We start from the raw sequence: 24,762 nt of genomic DNA on the forward strand, positions 1-24,762 counted from the left end.
TTTTTTATACCAATTATTACTAAAACAATAATAATACGAAAAAATAATATACATTAACAAATATAATTTTCAACATAGATCTTTTCTATATTATTTCACAGTATATGTTTAGTAAATTTTTTTAATAAATTTTTTTCTATTAAATAAAAGATAGAAAGATTAATTAATACAAGAGAAAATAGTAACTTCAATTAATCTGATTGTTGGATTATTGGTTATGCTTAATGCTGTCATTATTTATTTTTCAAATGATATTCAAGATTAAATTTTTTAGTAGCGAATTTAAATTAGTTTAAAGACAATAGTGACAAAAACAATGACGAGTTAAAATTCATAAAACACATATAAAGTTAAATTGTATATAATTTTTGTATTATTTTATTTTATTATATTTAACATTTTTATTAACTAGAAAATAACTTCTTAAAAATGTTCTTTGATAACTTTAGTAATAAATCATCAATGATTGAATTAATCATTTAATTTATTATTTTTTTAAACTCAAACTTATATAAATGAATTTTATTTGATTGTAATTGATGAATATAGTAGGTTTTTTTTAATCTTTTTTTGATGAAAAATAATTTAGTAAGACTATAATCCCGATTGATTCTCGATCCGACCCATTCCATCATGTCTGATAGACTCGAATTTCCGTCTCGTTCCATCCCAAAAAATGAGACGGGATGGGACGAGATTATACATCTATTGGGACGGGATTAAAACTCCATTTTTTATGTTCCGATATTTTGGAATGAGATTGAAAATTATGAATTCTCATTCCAACCCGATCCATGCACACCCCTAATGCTCAATACAGGCTTTGCTTTTATCTTTTAACCTAATTTCTACATAATTTCTTACTTTGAAAATGAAATAATTAAGTACAAATGATTTTTTTTTTTTTTTCCATTTGAGAGTGAGTTGGTTCTTCGACCAATGAAAAATATATGTGCGGGTAATATAAGATAGCACGTCTTTATAAAATATTATAATTTTGAGAAAAAAATATATTAATATCTGGAGCTGGTATGTATAATATATGTCTTATTTACCTAATAAAAATCCAAACACCATAAATAAAAAATAAAATGAAATTGAAAAAAAAAAAAAAAAGAGCAGTATATATGAAGATTAAAAGAGGGTTCTATGTTAGATTAGATTGGATCTATGTATTTGGTAATGATGATAGTAGTAAGAAGTGCTACTCATAATGTCTTGCCATAAAAGCAAATAAAGCTGCTCACCATTTAGATTATTATTATTATTATTATTATTATTATTATTATTATTATTATTATTATTATTATTATTTATCAATTTTCTCACTATTACCTACAATCATGACTATCATATTTATATAGACACTCTTCTATTTCAATCCATCCTCTCTTGGAAACCAAGGAATATTTACAATTAATTAAATTTGTATCTTCTTTTTTCTTTTCATGAATTAACTCTCTCTCTCCCTCTTTCTCATTTAATTAAACCATTAAATGACTTATGATAATGCATTTAGGTTTGCATACGTCGTCATAAAAAAATTAAGTCACTCATAAACTGTTCGATACTCGATTAAAATAAATTTATTCAAACGCGTTCGATAAGTTTAAGGAGCTGAGCTCAAATCTATCTACTAAACTTATTCAAACTAGATTATTTACAAAATATATGGTTACGGATAAATTAAATCGCTCCAAATTATTCGAGACTCATATTGAAAAAAATTTATTCAAACTTATTCGATAAATTTAACAAGCTGACTTCATATTTATTTATCGAACTTATTAAATAAACGAGTCGAGTAGAGCTCAGACAAACACATAATAGAAGAGAAGCAACAAAATAATGATAGCTAGAAGTGTGTGGAAAGCATTGGGAAGAATAAAATTTTGTTTGTCGAGAAAAGAATGTATACTTTCTCTCCACAAGATATAAAAAATGGGAAACGCAATTAGAGGGAGGTAAAAGCGTGCTTAGTCTGTCATCATTCCCAGGATATGTAAAACGACAGAGACATTTCGGTGTAAAGCAAACACTAGTTAATAGAAAAAGAGAGGCCTTCCGCAATTCTTGCCTGATATTTTCTTTCATGTTTTTTTTTTTTTTGGCTCCACTTTGCTTCATTATCATTAATTTAATTAATTTCTCTAAAGCATATAGATTTAGCCGTTAGATGTAGTTTATAATTTAATTTTAATGGTTGAGAAGACAAATTTCATGAGCTTATTATCTTAAGTCGGAACAAATTGATAGGGTTTCTTTTTAGGTTTTCATGTCTCTTCCGCGTGGTAATATGGGTGCGGCGAAATGCTTCGGCTCTTTTCTCTTCTCCTTTTCTTCTATTTTTGGTAATGTCATTTATTATTATATAAAGTGAGAAATAACCCCTTTTTAGGGTAATAAGTAAAATTTACAAATAATATCACCTTACCCTTAAATTTTTTTTTTAAAAAAAAAATTAAAGATATCACATTCTCACCAAGTCAAAGCAACCTTTCAAGCTCAATAGACTGTGTTCAGTTTATATAGCAACCCTCCAAAGCTATCTCTTTCTCTTGTCAGAAACACTTCCCCCTCTCTCTCTCTCTCTCTCTCTGAGGCATTAACACAAACAAAATGTCTCACATTCATAGAAAAATGGACAGTGAAGATCAAGAAACACTATTTCACTCCTACCCATGTGCATACTACGTTCAAAGCCCGTCCACCATTTCTCATGCAAACAGTTCAGAGCTTCTAAAAACCCACAATCTTGAATCCACATTTCACTCACCAACAAGATCCGACACCCATATTCTTCTCAACAAGAATAATAACACTCCTGAGGTTTCAAGGTTCACTCTTTCTCGCTACTCCTCTTCTCGTGGCTCCAACAACTCTTTCTTGAATGAAAAGAAGGTTACTGCAGGAGATGAAACTGGCGTTAACAGTTTGATCATTATCGATAAGCATGGATTTGGAGAAGAGGAGGAAGAAGATGAAGATGAGGAGTATTATTATGGGAAGAAAGGATGGTGGTGGAGATATTGTTCTTTTAGAAAAAGCTCTTCTTGTGCTTGGGTTACTTTGCAAATTAGTTGGAGATTTTTGTTAAGTTTAGGAGTTGCCTTGCTCGTATTCTACATTGCTACGAAGCCACCAGCACCCACGATGTCCATTAAGGTACATTATCCACTTTTCTTTCATATCTTCTTTTTAGCTATGAGATTTGAGTTAGTTCCAAACTTGTAAAAAGAATGCAAGTTCCTACTTCAATTAGAAAATAATTACAAGCTTGATCATTACTGGATGTATTCAGTAATAACTTTTTAAATAGCTAAACACTATTTTTTAACGTCTTCGATAACATAGCATTTGAACTAATTTTTAAAAGTTAAGATAGACCGTGCTTTATGAATGTTAATCTTGAAATATTTAGTTCTTAGCATTTTATGAAAAGTTATTCTAAAACAGTTAATCGATAATTTTAAAACAGCTAACCGCTAATTCTGCCAAATAAATCAACCTAATTTTTTTAAAAGCTGACGTCATTAAATTGTTTTTGCTAAGTTTATCGGATAAGCTTGAATGAATTTCATTTTTAAACCAAAACACTTTGACTCATTTACAATTATAGTGCTAATATAAGTAGGAACATGTCAATAACATATGTTTTTATTTATCTTCTTTTGAGTTAAAAAGAAAGCGAGGAGTGAGAGGAATAGAGTTGAAATTTTCGAAGGCGACAAATAGAGAATGCTTAACAGTCCAACTAAGGCAGGCCCTGCAGGTCAGTCAGTGGGCCTTGACTCCCTGACTACCACTTATCAATTAGCTATCAAAACCTCAGGGGCCAAACTTGTCCCGCAACGGGAAACTAATTGTAGCTACATGGAATTTTCGTTATTTGTTTGATACATTCATAGAGAGAATCTTTTTCTTTTGACAGAAACTTGCCCATGATTTTTGTGTCAGTAAAGAACAGTTGCATCTTTTTTATTTTTGGACACTCCTAATAGGATAAGGTCAAATCAATCTTGTATAAAACAAATTGATGTGTTAGATTTTTTAAAGTGAATTGAGATAAATACAATTGAAAAATGTTTTTGTTCCAAGCTCTTATTTTCATTTTTCAGTTTCAATTTGATATATTGTTGAATGATTGGTAATTTTAATTAATCAACTCATCATATAATTTTATCAATTCGATTTTATTTTAATTTTTAGAGATTTGAAGTCAGAGGAAATGTGTTGTAGATTGCAGGAATCCGGCAATTTGGACTAGGGGAAGGAGTGGATGGAAGTGGTGTTACAACTAAGATACTCACATGCAATTGTTCAGTGGATCTTCTTGTTGAAAACAAGTCTAAGCTCTTTGGCCTCAACGTTCAACCTCCCACACTAGAAATGTTCTTCGGTCGCCTCCCGTTTGCAATCTCACATGTAAGTTCATAAGTTTACGAGGGATGTCAAAACGGGTCATAACATGACAAAATGATTCATCTAACATGAAAATTAAATGGTTTAGTGTTGAGTCTAAATGACTTCGTATCATAATATTGTCGTGTTATAAAGTGTTTATATTAAAAAAACTTGAAAAATTAAATCAGCCTATTTATCAGAATAACACTTGCTAATAGTTATTTATATTTTGCGAAGAATCTTTGAAAGATCAACGGTTCGATTTATGAAAAAATACTTATGGAAATGAGCAGTCATAAATTTTAAAACGATATTAGTCTCGTACCCGAAAAGGGTATGAGAATAGTCATGGAAAAACAAACGAAGAAGAAGTTAAGAAATTATTTCGTGTGAAATGTGATTTTTTTTTTTTTTCTTTTGACATGGCAGGGTTCAAAGCTATATGCAGAGAGCCATAGTTCAACAGTATTCAAATTATCAGTGGGAACAAAAAACAAACCAATGTATGGAGCAGGAAGAAACATGCAAGACATGCTAGAATCTGGAAATGGATTGCCAATTTTGATTCGTGTAAGCCTAAACTCGCATTTTCGTGTCGTTTTGAACCTTATCAAGCCAAAATACCATCATCAAGCAGAATGTATGTTACTCTTAGATAGTTCTTATGACAAGAAACATCGAACTCAAGAATTTAACAGCACCTGCACAATTTCTTAAATTTGATTCTTGTTAAAGAGTGCTTATATTATAACTCCCTATGTTTTGGCAAATATGTAAGAAATTAAGAAATAGGGAAATATAAGTTGTAAGAAGATTCAAAGAAATTATGTATTTGTTAGTATAGTAGAGAAAATATCAGAGATGTTTTTATTTTGTTGATATTATTATTGTTTTTTTTTTAATTTGTTAGAGATTTAATTAGTTGGAATAATATTATAGACTATATAATAATCAGCTGAGAGTAGTCTTTCCGATTAATAATTCTCATCAAATTGCATTTTGTAACTAAACTTTTATTATTGGAGAAATAATTCTTGAAACTCTTCAACTTCCCACATATTTAGAGACATTTTCAAAAAAATTCGATTATTTTAAAGAGTAATAAATAATTATTTTTTTCAATTTTACCTTTATTTATATTATATATAATATAATAATATGAGATAATAATAATAATGTAAAATAAAGAGTGTTAATTAAATATGATCTAATTAATTTTCTTACAGAAGATGTAGGGAGGGACTCTCCACCGCAACGGCTAGTTAGTTATTGCTGTATAGCTCACAACGTTGTAAAGAGACAAGAATCATTCGCTGTGACATCAAATCAATTTTTTAGACCTGAGTGGTTGGACCCTTAGCGAGGCACTAGACCTCTAAGTTACTGGCTGATTGACATTTGTCCATCAATTTTGACATAAATATCAAATAATTATACTATTAAATTTAGCATATAATCATTTGTGCATTTTGTAATTAATTTCCAATTAATTTTATTCTTCATTTCTTTATCTCACCTTGGGATGATAACATCTTTCTGTAACCCACTTTTAATTTGTATGGACCACTTCATTAATCAATGGAAAGACAGATATAAAATTAATTTTACTATATCTATGCAATTATAATGACACATTTGATTTTAAAAAAAAATGCTTCATTTGTCTATTTATCGTTTTAGAATAATTTTTTTATCTATAAATGTCTATGATTAATGAAAGAATTTACTCTTATTTATATTAAATAAAATAATTATTTTTATAATGTTTTAAAATTATTTTTAGTCAAATTAATATTGTAAAATAAAGAATAATTTAATCAAGCGAATAAACATTTTATTAGTATAATGTAGGAAAATTATTACTTTCTTAATCGTTATATAAAGATCTTAAATGACAAATATCAGTATATAGTTTCTTGATCACTTTAATTTCTTTTAATTTTTTCTTTAACTATTAATTAATTAATTAATTAGAGGCTTTTAATATTTAAAACAAATTAATTAATTTAAATATAAATTAATTTGAAATTTATAACTCAAACCCATTGCTCACAAAATTTAAAATTTGGTGCAAACAATAATCAATGTATCATATTAGGTGTTCAATGAAGCACTATCAAATTAATAATCTATATATTTAAGGAACCAATTAGCATCGTTGTTTACAATTAAGAATTAATCAATGATTAAAGAATACAAGCAAAGCATACCTAACATTGATAGAATCCAGAAGTTTGAAAATTACGGTTTTCTATTAACTCTGTCCCAAAATATGAGTCATTTAAGATTTTTGTACAAAGATTAAAAAAATAATTAATTCTCATCAATTATAACAAAACCAAAAGTGATTTGATTAAATTATATTAAATTATATTAAATTATCTTTATCTCAAAAACAGTAGTTATTTGTTACGGTATTTATTTTATCTAATATAAACAATAATAATATTGAAAAAATATTATTTATTACTCATTAAAGTACTCAAAATGATTTATATTGTAGGACAAAATAATCACTCAAAAACACCTTATATTTATATCTATATGTTAGTAATTTTTAAAATAATTACATTTTTTAGATCCAATTTGAATATTTTATTAGTTACAATAGCTATGACATTGATCTTTCTTTTTTTTTTTTTTTACATCCTTAATCAATTGTCTTTTTTACAAATGATGTTTCGCGTAACGGTACAATCTAATGTCTCCAGACTGTTAGGTCTTAAATTTATTTCTATAAAATTTATAATTTCTATCTTTACATGAGTGTCGAGAATAATTAATTTTTTTTTTGAAAGAGAAAAAGTATCATATATTATTTCAAGGAAAAATAATCCATCAAACAGTCAGACATTGAGTCCCAAACATGAACACGATTAAAACAATAGGACACTCTAACTAGACAATGAGCACTTATATTATCGTGTCTTCTAATCCAACCAACTTTGAAAGAGAATAATTAAATTTAGTAGCAGCATGATGATAAAACGACAAAAAACAAACAAATAGTGGTGGACCTTTTCCAAGATATGGTCCGAAAACTGTGGGTGTATTTCAGTTTTTATTTAATAATGATTTGTTGAAAATTACATTCCATAAGCATAAGCATGCACTAATCAAGTAATTAATATAATTAATCTTGATTAAGTAGCTTCAATTTCTTGCATTTAATTTACAATATCTTTGTTAAAAGGGAGAGTGAGAGTGAAAGTGAGAGGATGAATCCAAACAAAAAATACCTAAATTTTTACCAAATTTCATACGCAGTAACAGAAAAAGCTTCAATGTATTGTGGGTGGAAATTGTGCAAATTTAATTCAGATCTGAAAAGCAGTACTTCTTATAAGATAATTATCTTTATGAATAATGGAAGCTCATTTCAAATATTAATAGTTATAGTTTAAGCTAATGGAGCTATCAACAACCAATATCAACATATCTATTTTGAAATTGATAATAAGGTTTTTCTTACTTTTTATCAAAATATTTAATTTCATGCTCATCTACATATTTTATATTTTGTTGCTAGATGAGAGATGTCACCATTATGTTACATACATATAAATCAGGTGTAGTCTGATTGGTCTTTCTACCTCTCGTAAACGATGTAAGGAGTGAAAGGTGTCGAGTTCGAGTCCTCTCTATTATAAAAGTTATCAACAATTTGGTGAATGTCATTCAAATGGGAGGGCTACCCTGATGTGTTGCCCATAATATTATTCCGGTTCATTGGGACTCTTATGTATAAAAAAATATTGTGTTACATAAACTATAGGAAATGGCAATGTACATATTTATATATTATGACAACATTAATTAATCTACATTTGATTAATTAATTTGCATGTTCCATTTAAACAAGGCAATTAAAGTAAGTTATCATGTAAACATATGGAGAGAGCAACATTGGTGGATCATGTAAGCTCCTAATTAAGCACCTTCCAAGCACTAATTGTGCACTTAACCAATAGTTTATATATAAAAAATTTTTCATTGATGTTAATCATTAATGGAGTTCAATTAGCTTTGATCTATCATGCACACTACCTTTAATGACGTTACTCCCTCATAGATCACCATTTCTAGCCTTTTATCTTCTCTTTTTTTTCTTTTGATGCATGTAAGTAGGGGTGTGCAAAAACAACTAAACCAATCCATTTTGAAGTATTGGTTTATTCAGTTTGAACCGAATTTGTTATTTGATTCGAGTTGGTTTCATAGGAATTCATCGATTGGATTTAAAATAGAACTCGACATGGTAAAAATCGATTAAAATTGACTGAACTGACTAGTTCAATTTGAATAGATTCGGTTCAGATGCCAATAATGACAACATTTTTGTGACACTATTCCCTTACAGATCAACCATTTGTAGGTTTTTAATTCTTTTTTTTTTTTTTTTTTTTTTGTATGTAAGCACCTTTGCTTCTATATTCTAAAAATTCATGGGAGCTTTCTGTGGGTCCCAAATATGTATGGCACAACCCAATAGGGGGGGTGAATTGGGTTTTCTAAAAACTGAAATAAATTTTAGAAATTCTAAACAGAGATTAGAATTCTAAGTGCAGCGGAAAACATTCAGAACTTTGTGAGAGTAGAATATGGATTAGAATCTCCTCACAATGTTCTAATTTCAAATATAGAAAGTCTGTGCAAAGTACAGCTATTAATTAGAACAGCTTCACACTGACTTGTACAATATCAGAGCTTCTTTATGAAAAAAAGTTATCGAACTTAGAACTTAGAACTTAGAACATCCTCATAAAGTTTAGAAAATAAAATAGAAACCCAATTAGTGAATTATACTTGGAATAGAACAACAATTAGAATATTGTATATTCACTTTATTAGAATACTAGAGTTCTAATGTTCAAGATAGATGAGACTTATTACCGTTTTAGAACATCTGAATTATTAACAATTTTAGCGTTTCTAAAAATTAAACAAGAGTGTAAAAGAGACAGTATCAATCAAACTTCAGAAATAAAGAGATCAACACCGAGAATTATAGTGGTTCGGCACTAACTCACCTACATCCACTCCCCAAGACGCATCTTGAGATCCTCAACTAAGTTATCTCTTTTAAAGGGTAAGAGACAAACCAACAGTACAAGGCAATAGATCAACAACCTAGATCTACCCTTTTGTCCCACTAGATTTTCCAAAGGTTCTGGTTAACCTCAACCCTTTCTGTTTATGGCAGAGAACAGAAAACTCAATTCAAGACATTAATATCCCACACATGGAGAAGGTCGCTTGATAACTTCTATCTCAATAGCTTCTAACCTAAGCTATTACACAAAAATTTAACAAATAAAGAGTCTGTCTACTATAGATTACACAATCTAAATAGACAGAAAGAAACGCTCATATAAGCACAGGAAAAACAGTTTTATCAGATTAGAAGATCAATTAGAACACAGAACTATTTTTCAAAAGCAACTGTAAAAATTCTTTTCACTTTAAATATTGAAAACGTTAAGTGTAGATATGAAAAGAAAATGGGGGTAGAGAGTAAGTTTTGAGAGATAAGGATTCGTTCAATGAGAGAGTGCTCTTAAAATAAAAACTCTTACTTCACCAAATGTTTAAGGCGTGAACGTTCCTTTATATAGGAAATTAAGAAGCTGTCGCCTTTGGAAAGATATTGAAATCAGAATATCTTCTTTCCTTATTTAGAAGATATGAAAATCTGTGTTACCAAAAATCTATTTTATCCTTTTTGGTAAGAAAATAAAACACGATTTTCACTTTCCTTTAAATAAAAGATTTTCGACAGCGTTTATTTTGGAAAGACATAATTGCGGAAGAATGCTCTTACTAAAACCGAAAGAGATTCTCCTTCATTTTTAAGGTAAGAAAATAATTTTAAGTATATTAGATCTTTCAAAGTATATTTCCGAAAAGAGAGTAATTTGTATTACCAAAAACATTAAGAGAAGAAATCTCTTTAGTTTTAGGAAAATAAATCTTTTCGATTTAAAGGAATATTTTCGAAAATAAAATTATTTGAAGAAAACTAATTTTCCGAAAAATATTTTTGAGAGAGAAATAGATTTTTGTGCTCATATATGGATTTTCTCTCTATCCTACAAAATATCCTAAGTACCTAGCTTACTAGGATCTTCGAAATCTTCACACTTAATGTAGGACTTGCCTTGTATGATTTCTTTCCAAAGAGATTCTGCATTGTGACATCCTACCGAGTTGAGTAGTCGAGTTGAGTCGAGTTGAACCAAACCCGGTTGGGGTAGAAAGGGTTATTAAGTGGAGTTACTTGATTGAGAGAAAAGATTAAAGCACATGGGTGAGGATTGATTTGCATTAAAAGATTGAGCTTGGGTATTAAGTTGTAGCCTGTTTACAATTGAGGTACCATTTAGGAAGTTTTACATAAAATCCCTTGATTTTTGATGGCCTACCCGTAATACTCATTTTCACTTTCCCATTTTCATGTTTATCTTCATCTTCTTCATTTTCTTCCTTCCTTTCAATTTTAATGGTAGTTAAGCCTTAACTTCAATTTTTCTTCTATCCAAGTAAGTAAACCTTCTTGAAGTTCATAATTGAAACATTTGGTGCTATTGTTTTAGAATTCATAAGAATTCTTATTTATAGGTGAAGGGAGTTCTAAGAGTGTAGAGAAAAGAAGCTAAAGAGGAGCTCAAGCTTTTGGAGTAAAGGTTTGATATCTCTTGTTATTTTCCATTTTCTTTGCATGAGAATTGTGTGATGTGTTGCTAGTGAGACAATATATTGCTTCATGTTGAGTGGGAGGACTGGTAATGGTGAGAAACAGGGGAGAACAGGGGAGGTATTGAATAAATGAAGTGAATATTGAGTTTATGTTGAAACAGGTTTTGCTGGAAATTTTACCAGTAACTTCATCTTGATTTTGACCCCATTTAATGATGAAATTAGAAAGTGTCATAGAAGAGTTATTTGTTCCTCTATGTGTTAGCTTTACATGGGTTTTTGAATCATCCAAATTGGAGTTGTATATTGAGAGATATGACCAAAAGAGTACAGACAGTACAGGCTGGAAGCGCGCGCGCGAATTGCATGACGAGTTCGCGTTGCCTTCTCGCGCTCGCGAATTTGAACTATGCGCTCGCGACTTTCACCTGAAACTCTCTGACTCTCATTTGGCACATCTCGCGCTCGCGACTTGTGCACGCAAACTCTCTGACTCTCATTTGGCACATCTCGCGCTCGCGACTTTGAAGTACGCGCTCCCGTACTTGGCCCTTGGCCTGTAAGCGCTCACGACCTTCATCGCGCGCTCGCGAATTTAGCCTGAGAACTCACTGTCTCTCATTTGGCACTTCTCGCGCTCGCGACTTTCAAGTACGCGCTCGCGACTTGTGCCCGATAACTCACTGTCTCTCATCTGGTGCATTACGCGCTCGCAACCTTGCAAGGCGCGCTTGCGACTTGTGTTTTCATGCATTTTTGGACTTCTTTTTCAATGCAATTGTATTCCTTTGCTTCACTTATATGCCTCCAATCATTTTAACATCAAATGCAACATTAGAACATGTATCAAAACAACATTCAAGCATGCAAATGATGTGAAATCAAATATACATTATGAATTATGAAGTTATGAACTATTAATATGATGTTGTGTTATATTATTGACATACCATCATTATGCTCCATTGAGGTTAGGTAGAAACCATGTAGATAAGGCTATGTCGCGACATAGGATAGCAGATCTGCACCTCATACAGTTTGATACTCCGGCTACAGGCCGTTGAGTGGATATGATTATATATGGGCCATAGCAGCCAAGCATACAGTATTCATCCAGTTTCATACAGTTTTTCTTATCACTTCGGTTTCACTATAACCTTATGGAGCCATATCGATATCTTGACATAACATTTCATGAATTATACAGTATTAGAAACAGTACAAAAGATAATCAAGGTATCATGAAAGTATCATGACGTGTGTGCTTATATGTGTTTGCATGGTTCTTTCTATACATATATGTGCTTAATTGTTTCTTTATCTGTTGAGATATCCACTGAGCTTTATTTGCTCAGCGAGTTACCTGTTTAACTCGCAGGTTTTGAGATTGGACCATAGAGAGTCGGCTTACAACTGCTGCAGTTCATCTGTAGAAGACTCAGTTTTCAGGGTAGCTAATCATTTTAATATGTATCTTTTGTCTATCCTTTTCATGGCATGTACAGGGCACTCAGTTGGGCCCATTTCATTTTGACACTAGTATCATGTTTTGTAAATATAAATTACATTATTTTTGTATACAATATCAGCATGCTATTATATTCAATATACATTATGATTTCAGCATGTCAGGCCATACAGTCAACCAGTTTGTAACGTCTCGACTCGGTTTATTCGGGTTTACGGATGGACCGGGAAGGGATGTTACATGCATAAAATAAAATTAGCACAAATAGCATAATTTTAAATTTATTTGTTTTGAATTAATCATCAAAATCCGAGACTTAGAAATTGACCCTTGAGCCAACACTTTCTATTACTGGGGATGACTTTCAACTAAACCTTATCTTTTTAAGTGGGAAGACCACATAGTTGAAATTTGAATTCAACTTCTAAAAATTAATGATTTGATTCAAGTTTGTTAAAGTTGATTATATGCCATTTGGCTTATTATCAAGGAATTCAACGTTTGCTTTATGATAGTGTAGCATATAGTTCAACATTTTTAAATTTTGATATCTTTTCTAAAAAGAGAAAATATTTTTAATATGTCAAAATAAAATAACGTACCTATCTATATATAAATATATGATAGTTGAAGCATAGACACCCATGTGTCACGGTATTAGAAGGAATTCGCATTAATTATAGATTTTTTTTTTTTAATTTTACTCCCTTTTAACTCTTGAAAATTTCTTAAAAAAAAAACTTTTAAAAATTTTATTACTCTTAACTTTAATTTCTGGTTCCGCCGCTATTATCAAAACAACATTTTGCTATGTCCTCCATACGAAAGTGGACTCTATCTTATTACCTTAATCATAAGTAGTGGATTTATGAAAATGGAAAACTTATCGTGATTACAAATTGTTGATAATATATATTAATAAAAGTCTTTTTAATTTCTTCATTGCCTAAGAATATAGTCATGAAATAAAACAAAATGCAATCATTGGATCCAAATTTGTTTTGAGTTAGATAAGAAATCTTGGAATATAATAATTTTTTAACATAGAACATGTAAGAAAAGAAAAGAATATATATTAATTAATTAATGGCATAAAAAATATTAGTGTTTTGAACATGACATGGCATGCAATATTGTGGCTTCCACACGAAAGTGGATTCCATTCTCTTAGTTTAATTGAGCTTGACATGGTGGAATCTATGGCTTCCACACGAAAGTGGGTTTCATCTTCATTTTCTATTTCTTGTACGGTATATCCCTTTGATGAGTTTCTTAAGATGGTGATGTCTCCACCATCTACAAACCTTTTATTTTCCTTTTTTTTTTTTTAAATATAACATGTAATAATTTTCTTTATTTTTCTTTTGGAAAAAATAAAAATTACTTGTTCGGAGAATCACTTATGATTAGGTTAGATATCCAATATTGTGTGGAAAGATATTAATTAAGAAGCTTACACTTCACCTTCACCAACACATATGTATATACAATAATCATATAATTGGGTGATTTAACTCGCATAAATTTCTTTTATTATCAAAAATATAAATATTTATGTTGGAAAATATCTAAAAATATCGTAATATTTAATTTTTACCGCTTAAACTTTGGATTTCATTGTGGAAATTTATGAAAAGGAGCTATAGCACTAAGAAATATAATAAATTAAACTAATCATGCAAGAAATGGAAATTAAATGTGATTAATCAATCTTCCATTTTTATCAAAAACCTATAGTTATACGGTATACCTTTTGTAACTATGAAAGCTGAAACGACTTGTCTTTCTTTCTTTTCTTTTCTTTTTTTCCTCAAAAAGTTGTTAATCTAAATACTGTGGTATCCATTTTTCCTCAAAAAGTTGCTAATCATATATTTCTCGCTCTTCTCGTTAATTAGCTCACCAACTCTTATTAAGAGAGAGCTGGTTCGGGCGTTGGCTGTATACGGCAATAATTTTTTAAGTAGCTTTAAACATTTTGATTAAACGCTATTTTTTATCATGTTTAATAACATAACGTTTGAATTAGCATTTAAAAGTAAGTAATGTTTTATAAAAAATTAATCCATGTAACGTTTAGCTTGTAGCGTTTCGTGAAAAGCTACTAAAATAGCTAAATGCAACTAAAATAGTTAAACACTATTAAAAAAGCTAACAGCTACCAAAATAAGTAATTTTTCTAGAAAGACTCGTTGTATCGAAAAAAAAAAAAAAAAAAAAAAAAAAAAAAAAAAAAAAAAAGAGAGATTAGGTGGTGTAATATTTCCATTTGCGAAGCATGCGCGCGGTATTAGTGTTGGAGATCCAACGTAGCCCACCATTGCTAAAAGAAATGCAAGTTACCTACTAAAAGCACTTATTTTTGTAGCAAAAAGTTAGACAATTGGTATCATATATATGTAATATTGAAGTAGTTTGTACTTGGCTTCAATGGCTAGTGGAATTCCACCTTTTTCCTGAATAACGATATTGTGACATCCAAGCCCTTGTGCTCTCATGCAACCATATATATATTTCAAATTATTAATATTTTCAACAATTTTTTAATTTCAAGAGTTAAATTAAAAATTAATACTTCTAAATTTATTAATTAAAGAATCATAACCTAATGATTTTGTAAGTTTAGCATATATATATATTGAGAGAATTTATATTTTGAAGTGCTAATTTAAGTAATTGAATCCCAGATCAGTCAAATATAAGGAAATTGAAGTGTTTATATGGGTATTTTTGAAAATACAAATGATTATTAAACAAGACACAACTTACTATAGCTACAACTTTTTTTTTTATTTTTTTTATTTTTTTATTTTTTTATTTCTGTGCCCTCTCTTATTATTATTATTATTATTATTTTAATAAATTAAAGAAATTGACAGAGAGGGAAATGCGTCTTTAAAAGGAAACTGATGGGTCTGACCTGCAATATATCTCCAAGGAGCCAAAGTTGGTGAAGGAAAGAGCTTCGAAGTCTATTGCAAAGAGGACTCCCAAAGAACAGGTACTCACTAAAGAACACTTCTTTTCATTGCATTTTACCTTATTTAGGTCTTTTGGTTTCTAAATTTGTTTTATTCATTTCCCTGTATCTTTGCATTTTCTGTTCTTTCTCTAAAATTTTCACATGCATATTAATGAACAATGCCTATAGGTTGCTCTTTGTTTTTTTTTTTTTTTCTCTTACATTCTAAATATTTAAAGGGGGAGATGTTAGAATTTAAACTATGTATATAGTATCAAATTATATATATGTTGCTTATGTGTGCATAAGTAGAATCACATTGGATAATAATCTACTAGTCGAATATTTATTTTGTAATATAAACTCGATTATTTTTCTTTTTAGGAATTTTGAATGCACGGAAAAATAAAAGAGATAAACACAATCTCAATGTATAAAAAGGAAAAAAATAATCTTTGTAAAACTAGAAAAAAGAAATTGGTGCGTGACATTAATTATTATTATTATCTGCAAAATTTAGGAAATGAATTCTTAAAAAAAAACATTTATCTTAGAGATATTTATAGGAATAATTAATTAAAACTAAAAATTATCCAATTTATTAGAGCAGATGTTTAGTAATGGAGACACCCAATTATGAAAAAGAAAGAATAATGTGATTGGCTTTATCTGGTATTGTTTAAACTGCTGGTGTTGTACTTTCCTTTGAAGCTTTTAGATTAAAAATTTTAAATTAAAAATTAAAAAAAAATTAAAATTATCAACTTGGTTTATTTATTTTTTAATTAGATTTATTTGCATTTCCATGATTCTCAGTGTCAGCATTATCACTTAAGTGGTCATAAAGCACTCCAAAAAGAAACTAAATATTATATTATCAATTAGAACGGATCAGAATTAAATAAATTTAATTTATATACTAACTAAATATATTTAATTATTCTCATTTTTTTTATTTCTCTTCCTTTTTATTTTTCTTCCATATTTTTCCTCTCAAGGTTATAATTATAATGTACAAAACAATTCAATTTTTACGATTAATTCTTGATGAGATAAGAACTAATTAGCATTGGTAACCCATGTTATGAGGAAAATCCTTTTTTAGAAATTTAATTAAATTATTAAGTTATAGCTATTCTTAATTTTTTAGAAAATCCTTTTTTTTTTCTTTTAATTTTACATTGATATTGAGATTGATTTATTTTTTAGATAATTTTAATTTTTAAAACATTTATATGAATAATTATATTAACATATTTTATAAATTATTTTGATACAATCAAAATGAGAGTGAAAAAAAAAAAAAATACATCCTCTTATTAAGGAAGCTAACTCTTAAACTTAAACCTAATGTACACCTTTAACCTTCAGCAAAGGTGCCTTCAATTTGTAGGTACGTTCTCTTTTCATGAATCGGTCTATTTATATATGTACCTGTCAATCCCAAGGTAAAATGAAGTGCATGTAACTTGTAATATTAGACCTAGAAATTGAAAATAACCTTTCTTCTATATCCAAATTTGTTCTTTTTAAATGCATTATAATTAAATTCACATGCATCAATGGCTAAAATTTCGTAGAATTGTCTATCTTGCTCACATGGGTTTTGCAGTACAGTCACTGAAATTTCCATGAATATATCTATTTTTCAAGCTTTTTTTATAAGTATATAAGAAATTTTATAACAGAAATGTCTTGACCATTCTTAGTCATTAATGTACACGATTAAGATGTGCAGCCATGAAAAACACAGTAGAAGCTAAAAAGAGATTTCAATGTTATCTAGGGCAGGGCAGAATCATGTGATGAAGGTCTATGCACTTATTATTTATTATTCAAGAATGGTTCCATTCTCTTAGGAAATAAGAATTAATTAATAAGATTACAAGATTAAGGGTTTGTTCTGCAAAATTAGTTATTTCAGTAGTTGTTAGTCGTTTTAGTAGCGTTTAGCTGTTAGCTGTTCGAGTAGCTTTTCAGGAAATGCTAAAAGTTAAATGTTTGATAGCATTTAGCCTTTTTACTGGTCGAAACACTAAAAACTACTTTGAAAAACTGTTGCCGAATAATAATTTCAATCTGGAAAAATGTTTTTTACCGGAAAGCGAAAAACTTTTACGTCTAATAACCGAGGGTATTAACATCTCTGAATCCTACTAAAAAATAATTGAGTCGGTGCAAATGAATGAGAAATCTTGACTAATGATATCATTTTTTTCAAAATTTAGCATTATTAATTAGGACTATGATTCATAGATTGACTCATTCTTTGTTCATATGTAATATAATGTAGACCAAAAGTATATTATTAATTAATTCCCTATGATGTTTCCATCTGTGTTCTTTGATGTTTTAACATTATTTTAAGAAAGCAAAACCTAACTTTTCACCCACTATTTGAGTCTTCATCTTGGGAAGACACAAATCGAATCTTCCTTTCATGGATGTGGAAATATGTAGCTTGTGGAGTTAGGTTCTTGCTATGACTAAAATTTCTTTGAGATTGAAACGAGTTTCAATTTGTAAAGAAAATTATTAATCGGGTAAATTATGAGTAATCATACAACAAAACGAGTCTGAACGACAATCTACTAATTAACCTTACACGAAAGTTTTTAATTCTTATATTTCACCTATCAGCTTTCATCTAATCACCATATATAATCACAAGCTATTTTCTTCGCTTTAAATAAATGGAGTCTCTATAATTGTGAAATTAAATAATTTTTATAATTGATTATTCATAACAGGTAGACATATGTTTGTATGTACATGAATCACACCATCATCTTGCTCAGTTCTTACCTGGGAAAAACAAAACTGAGGAAGGTATATGCATGATGTGATGGCTCACATTCTTCGATAAATATACTTAAAATTTTACTAAATAAACACTATTTATTAAGTTATTTTTTATTTAATAAACTAATTTAGCTAAATAATATTGGAGCTTAAGCAGCAGGTGATTTTTTCGCGCCGGGCAAATATAAGTCAGAAACACCTGAAATTCTGTAAACCATGTGTTAGACTCACTGTGTTTACTTATTACTTATTACGTGTTTTCTGTGACAAAAGAGTTGAAAGGTTACAAATGAAGCAAAGTAATTGAATTTAAGGATTAAAAATAACATAATCACTTTATACTTAGATCGAAGTTTGATGTCAGAAGCTATATATATAAAGAACTAGAAGGTGTCTTTTGCTAAGAACTTACCATTGTTAATTACACTGAAGTGTTTTGAGTTAAAAGAATTAGCTAGGGAAGGTTTTAACTGTAATATATTTAGGCCAAGCTACTAGCATTGCCTATTGTTTTCATCTGTAATCTCTTTTAAACTATCTCCATTTTGATATCATAGTAAAAAAAGGTTTGCTTTTGTTTTTTTTTTTTTTTTTTTTTTTTTCTTCCTGATACTGTTTCTTGAGTTATAATGTTCTCATTTCCATACCCTTTTAAAAAAAAAAAAAAAAAAAGAAAAATTGATTATCTGTTTCTTTATGGTTTTCTTCATTCTTAGTTGTTCTTGAGAGTCTTTAATGATCATTCGTAACCTGAATTTGTGTAGGTGACAAAGCTCAATCTTTTTTCATGGCTGAAAACGGTGCAACTGAGACAAAATGGAAGATGCCACTACTGGTTTTCTTTAGAGATGCAAGGTATAATCTCTACTTTGCATGAACTGAACTTTATTTATTTTTTCTTGAAATCAAGAAAAGAGAAAGACTTTATGTTTTTATAACTTACAAGTGATTAATGTGGCTTATAACATATATTATTACAGACATATTTTCAAAATGGATGAGCTGGGCTCGGAGATATTAAGGATTGCAGTGCCTGCTGCTATGGCTTTGGCTGCTGATCCTATTGCTTCCCTCATTGACACTGCTTTTATTGGCCATCTAGGTTTGATTTCATGAAACCTCTGAAATTTATGTGCCTCTAAACCTGTTGTGAAATAACTGCATTTTCAAAGCAAAGCACAACTAGCATTTGATAATATGAGAAACTATTTACTGTGCAAGGATAAAGTTGCTCCTTTATAACTGGAAGGTTATAAATTTGAGTAACGGATATCATTTACTTACTTGCATATGTTGAACCTCTCAAAATCTTACAAAGTGGGGAAATCTCATGATGTAGCCTATCCAAAGAAAAGAAGAAAAAGATTAAAATAGAAAAAAGGTGATTTTTGTTCTTTTTCTATGCAGGACCTGTGGAAATAGCTGCTGTAGGAGTTGCAATTGCCATATTCAATCAAGCATCAAAAGTTACCATATTCCCATTGGTTAGCATAACAACTTCTTTTGTTGCTGAGGAAGATACTGTTCAAAAGGTCAGCAATAAGGAATCACAGAAAGGAGAAGACTTAGAGAAGGATAAATCATCTAAAATCACTGAAGAAAAGGAACCAATTCCAGAAGATGAAATGCTTGAGAAGTTGGAGAAAGGAACATCAACAAACAATGATGAAGAGAAAGATTCGATCCCAAATGATGGTATTTTTTATTTCTCTCTATGCATTAGGAAGGAAACTGTGATCAATGTTTATCATTTTTGAACAATTTCTTTTGCAGATTGTAAGGCAGTTACTTGCAAGTCTCCAAGTTTTACTGATGGTAAGAGTATCAACGATAAGCCAACTAAGAAAAATGGAAAGCGAAACATACCTTCAGCCTCAACAGCACTTATAGTTGGAGGAATCCTTGGTCTTGTGCAAGCTATACTCCTCATATTCTGTGCAAAGCCTCTTCTGCATATTATGGGTGTAAAATCTGTAAGTAGCTTGGGTTAACTTTCTAGTTTCCTACAAATTCTTGATTTTTCTATTGTTCTCGATGTGTATATATAAGAAGTTGATAGAAAAAATAATTTGTTTCACTAACATTAAGTAATAGTCTCTAAATAATCTAACATTGTTTTTGTTGCCCTGATGATGTGGTTCGAACTCGTAACTTTAAAATATAGTGAAGATAAATGACAGTTCTTCTCTTGTATTTGACAGGATTCTCCTATGCACACTCCAGCTAGGAAGTATTTGACATTAAGAGCATTAGGTTCTCCTGCAGTTCTCCTTTCTCTTGCAATGCAAGGAGTCTTTAGAGGATTTAAAGATACAAAAACTCCTTTATATGCAACTGGTGAGAGACTAAATTTCGTTTAAGAAAAAATATTTTATGAGCTTCATTTATAAATCTTTTCTGATTTTGTTTGTTCTTTATGCAATAGTGGCTGGAGATGTCACAAATATAATTTTAGATCCAATATTTATCTTTACTTGCCGGTTGGGAGTCAGTGGTGCAGCCATTGCACACGTTCTTTCCCAGTATGTATCATTATCCAGTAATGCTTCTTTTTTTTTAAATACTAGCAACTATTTAGTTTCAATATTTAAATAATTAACCAACTAATGATCGTTCTGTAGGTACTTGATTTCACTAATCCTCTTGTGGAGGTTGATGAAAAAGGTTGATCTCTTACCACCAAGTGCTAAAGATTTGCAATTTAGTCGGTTTCTTAAAAATGGTATGCAACTTGAATTTTTCTTGTCAATTCTATTATAAGGCAATATTGTTCTAAAACTTATGTATTGGAATGCAGGTTTTCTGTTATTAGCAAGAGTCATAGCAGCAACAATTTGTGTGACTTTAGCAGCATCAAGGGCTGCAAGGCTTGGTGCGACGCCTATGGCTGCATTTCAGGTCTGCTTACAAGTTTGGTTAACATCATCACTTCTTGCTGATGGGTTGGCTGTTGCTGGACAGGTAAATTGAAGAAAATGTCAATTTCCCAAATTTTTCTTGATTTATATAATGTGTTCCTTTTTTTTTTTTTTTTTTTTCGCTCATTTCATTTAGGCAATTATTGCTTGTGCATTTGCTGAGAAGGACTATCAGAAAGCAACAACCGCTGCAACCCGGGTTTTACAGGTAGGCTAATCAATACTACCATGTACTAATATTCTTCTTTTTCTCAGTTAAATTAATCAAAGGCCTTAAACTGAAAATGGGTTTTTGATCTGCAGATGAGTTTTGTTCTTGGTCTGGGGCTAGCTGCTTTTGTTGCAGCAGGTCTGCACTTTGGTGATGGAATTTTTTCGAAAGATCCTCATGTTCTTCATATTATCAGCATAGGAATTCCAGTAAATATTTCTCCATAACCCTTAAATTTTTCCATTTTTCTCCTTTCTTCACGTATTAATAACTTGTACTGATTTTTTTTTTAAAAAAAATTTCTATCCATCAGTTTGTTGCAGCTACACAACCTATAAACTCAATAGCCTTTGTCTTTGATGGTGTTAACTTTGGTGCATCAGATTTTGCATATTCTGCATATTCTATGGTTAGTTTCTTTATTACCTTTTTATTTTTTTTAACAATATCAAGAAAGCAGAATCTTTATAGGACTTTTTGAATCTTTACAAGTATTAATTTCTTTGATCTCTTCAGGTTGTGGTAGCCATTGTCAGTGTTGCAGTTATTCTGTTTCTCTCCAAAACTGGTGGTTTTGTTGGTATTTGGGTTGCTTTAACCATTTTTATGGGGCTACGTACCTTTGCTGGTGTTTGGAGGTAATTTTCTTAATTCCATTCTTTCTTTCTTTCTTTCTTTTTTCATTTAAAATAAATCAAAGTGTCAAATTCTATTTGGAACAATGAAAAATTACAGTGACAGGAATTCTTTATTCCCTTCAAGAAGATGCTTATATTAGAGCATAAACAAAATTACAAATATGTAATTTTCACTTATTCAATTAATTTGGAAGAAGAAATTAAAATAAAATAATATTTTTCCGTGGTTGAGCCGAGGTTATTAATCTCTTACCTGCACAGGTAAAATTCACCTGAAAATATAATCTATTTCGTATTAATGAACTTTTTTTAATACGAAATATAAGTATAGTTTTACAGGATTAAAATGAAAAATTTTTTAATACGAAATAGAAGTATAGTTTTACAAAATTGAAATGAAATTGGACAATTTGATTAATAAGGTAGGAATACATTTGCAGGATGGGGACAGGAACTGGACCTTGGAAGTTTCTCAGAGGGAGGTTGTTGCCATAGGAAATTACAGATTGTTTAGCAATTTCTCAGCCATGTAGTTATATATATTAATATTCTCTTGTCCATTTTTGTCTTTTTCTTTTTTTTTTTTTCTTTTTTTTGATTTTTTTGTTCTGTTCCTTCTGGTTCTGTATATTGGAGATAATAAATATATAAATACTGCTTTCTGCAGTTCTCCATAGTTATGTTATTGTACTAATGTACTTTCCAGTTTAATATTGATTAGGCACATGTTTTATTTGCCTAGCAACTGAATTAATTCCAGAAAATAATTTTTATATATAATTAATCCATTTAATTTTTCCATTTGTATATAAATCCGGGACAATTTAACTTAAAATCATCTTCCATTCAAAAAAAAATTTTAAATCAGCTAATATTTATTTTTAAAACAAAGGTTAATTTATCACTTAAACTTATTTATAAAGAGTGAAATGACCAAATTTAATCTTTTAAGCCGATTTAATCCTTAGTTTTAATTAGAATAATTTCGAAAAATCAAATAATTTAAAAAAAATCAAATTTAATCTTTTGAGCCAATTTAAAATATTAAAGCTTAAACTATCACTTTCTCATTGATGAACAAATTGATCCTCAATTTTAATTTCATTTAAAAAATAATTAAATTTCAATATTTTCATCCTTTACTTTTAATAGAACAATATTTTCTTCTCTTACATTTTAACATTTCAAAAGTTAAAAATTTGCTTTACATTAAACCTAAAATTGTAATTTAAAAACTTTTTATAACGTTTTAGGGCAAATGTTAAATAATACTTTATGACAAGGACTAAACTGTTATAAAATTTTAAATCAAGAACCATATTGAAATAGGATTTCAAAGACTTGCCATGGCTGCAAGACTTTGAGACCTCAAACAAGTAAAACCAAGACAAAAAAACAGAAATAAAGGAATAATTTTATTTTTATTTTTTTAGATTACTTCCAAAGACTGAATCCAATTGCTTAATCAAACAGCATCCAAAAATTTTATTATAAGTCAAGGCATGCAAATAAAAGAGAGAAAAAAAGTAGTAGGCATAATAGCCAAACATTCAAGTAAAGAAATAATAACATGCTTATCCAAAAGAAGCACATTAAAGAACTCATAAGCAAGGTTTGAGCCTTAAAAAAGGTACCCTAAGAAGCACTCAAATGATATTTGTGGTTAAATGATAACATTGATGTTTCTTTTAGACCCCAAAAAAATAAAAACCCACTTCAAATTGAAGTAATCTAAGTTCTTAAACAACCATCAAAGGCAAAAAAAGCTCCAGAAAGTCCCAACACAAGCCCCACAAAACTCACTATCAATTAAAACAAAGTAGGAACTCATCCATTTCTGCTCCATCTATCAACTCTCTCTCTCTCTCTAATAAAGACCCACCCACCCACCCACCCACCCTCCCTTTTTGGGGTGAGTGGTTGGCAACAAAGAAGGTAAATGGCTCCATCTTCCTGCAACAGGCCCCTCCTCTTATCTTTACAAAGTAAGCTCCACGTTACTTATTCAAGAAAAAAAAAAAATCTGTCCAAACCCATCACAATCTCACCATTTGATGATATTCTCAATGAAAGTAGCAAGAATCCAAAAATAAATAAACTTCAAACCAATCAACAACGTTAATTAGTGGGTTCCACCACATCATGAACTTGTACTATTCTTTCTTTCTTAAATCCCACAAACAATAAAGAACACCACAAAAACAGAGCAAAAGAGAGAGAAAGAGAGGAGTGAAATAAGACCAAGGCAAAAGCAAATGGAGATGTCATAACATAAACGTAAAGACTAAGGCAAAAACCAAAAAACATAAAAAATAAAAGGTATAGAATTTAATAAACTTTTTTAGTTCAGTTTTACATCATCAAAAGAAAAGTAATGGCTCCTCATTATCTGTTCCCCCACCCACCATAATGCATTCTCAATGGAACACATCATCAATCATCATCCCTTCAAGATCAGTAAAGAATTACCTCTCCACTTCCCCTTCTTTTCTTTATCCAACAACATTAAAAACAAATCCAGAAAATGGACAAATTTGAAAAAGAGAGACTATCAAATAATACAACTCATGGTTTCATTGCAAAATGAAACATGTAGCTAAAGCTTCCCCTTCAAGGAATTAACAGTGAAAAAAAAAAATTGATCCTAGAAACAGAAACATCTG

The 24,762-nt window shown here is 29.8% G+C and overlaps 2 protein-coding genes across 2 annotated transcripts; both read left to right on the forward strand.

Annotated features, from left to right (window-relative positions):
* Window positions 1–2,523: 2,523 nt before the first annotated feature.
* On the forward strand, window positions 2,524–5,283 carry LOC105628699 (delta-latroinsectotoxin-Lt1a protein). The gene is made up of 3 exons (XM_012210171.4): window positions 2,524–3,165; window positions 4,240–4,425; window positions 4,834–5,283. The coding sequence occupies exons 1-3, from the start codon at window positions 2,620–2,622 to the stop codon at window positions 5,119–5,121; spliced, it is 1,020 nt and encodes a 339-aa protein (XP_012065561.1). The 5' UTR covers window positions 2,524–2,619; the 3' UTR covers window positions 5,122–5,283.
* Window positions 5,284–15,430: 10,147 nt separating this feature from the next.
* FRD3 (MATE efflux family protein) lies at window positions 15,431–22,765 on the forward strand. The gene is made up of 14 exons (XM_020677151.3): window positions 15,431–15,569; window positions 19,097–19,187; window positions 19,313–19,434; window positions 19,740–20,027; window positions 20,106–20,305; window positions 20,534–20,669; window positions 20,758–20,854; window positions 20,954–21,054; window positions 21,130–21,293; window positions 21,387–21,458; window positions 21,554–21,670; window positions 21,775–21,870; window positions 21,978–22,099; window positions 22,540–22,765. Exons 2-14 carry the CDS (start codon window positions 19,120–19,122, stop codon window positions 22,592–22,594), a joined length of 1,638 nt encoding a protein of 545 aa, XP_020532810.1. The 5' UTR covers window positions 15,431–15,569; window positions 19,097–19,119; the 3' UTR covers window positions 22,595–22,765.
* The last annotated feature ends 1,997 nt before the right edge of the window (window positions 22,766–24,762 follow it).

This window comes from Jatropha curcas, chromosome 6 (assembly GCF_041381405.1).
Source record: "Jatropha curcas cultivar XTBG-Jc1 chromosome 6, XTBG_Jcur_1.0, whole genome shotgun sequence".
Taxonomy (NCBI): Eukaryota; Viridiplantae; Streptophyta; class Magnoliopsida; order Malpighiales; family Euphorbiaceae; genus Jatropha; species Jatropha curcas.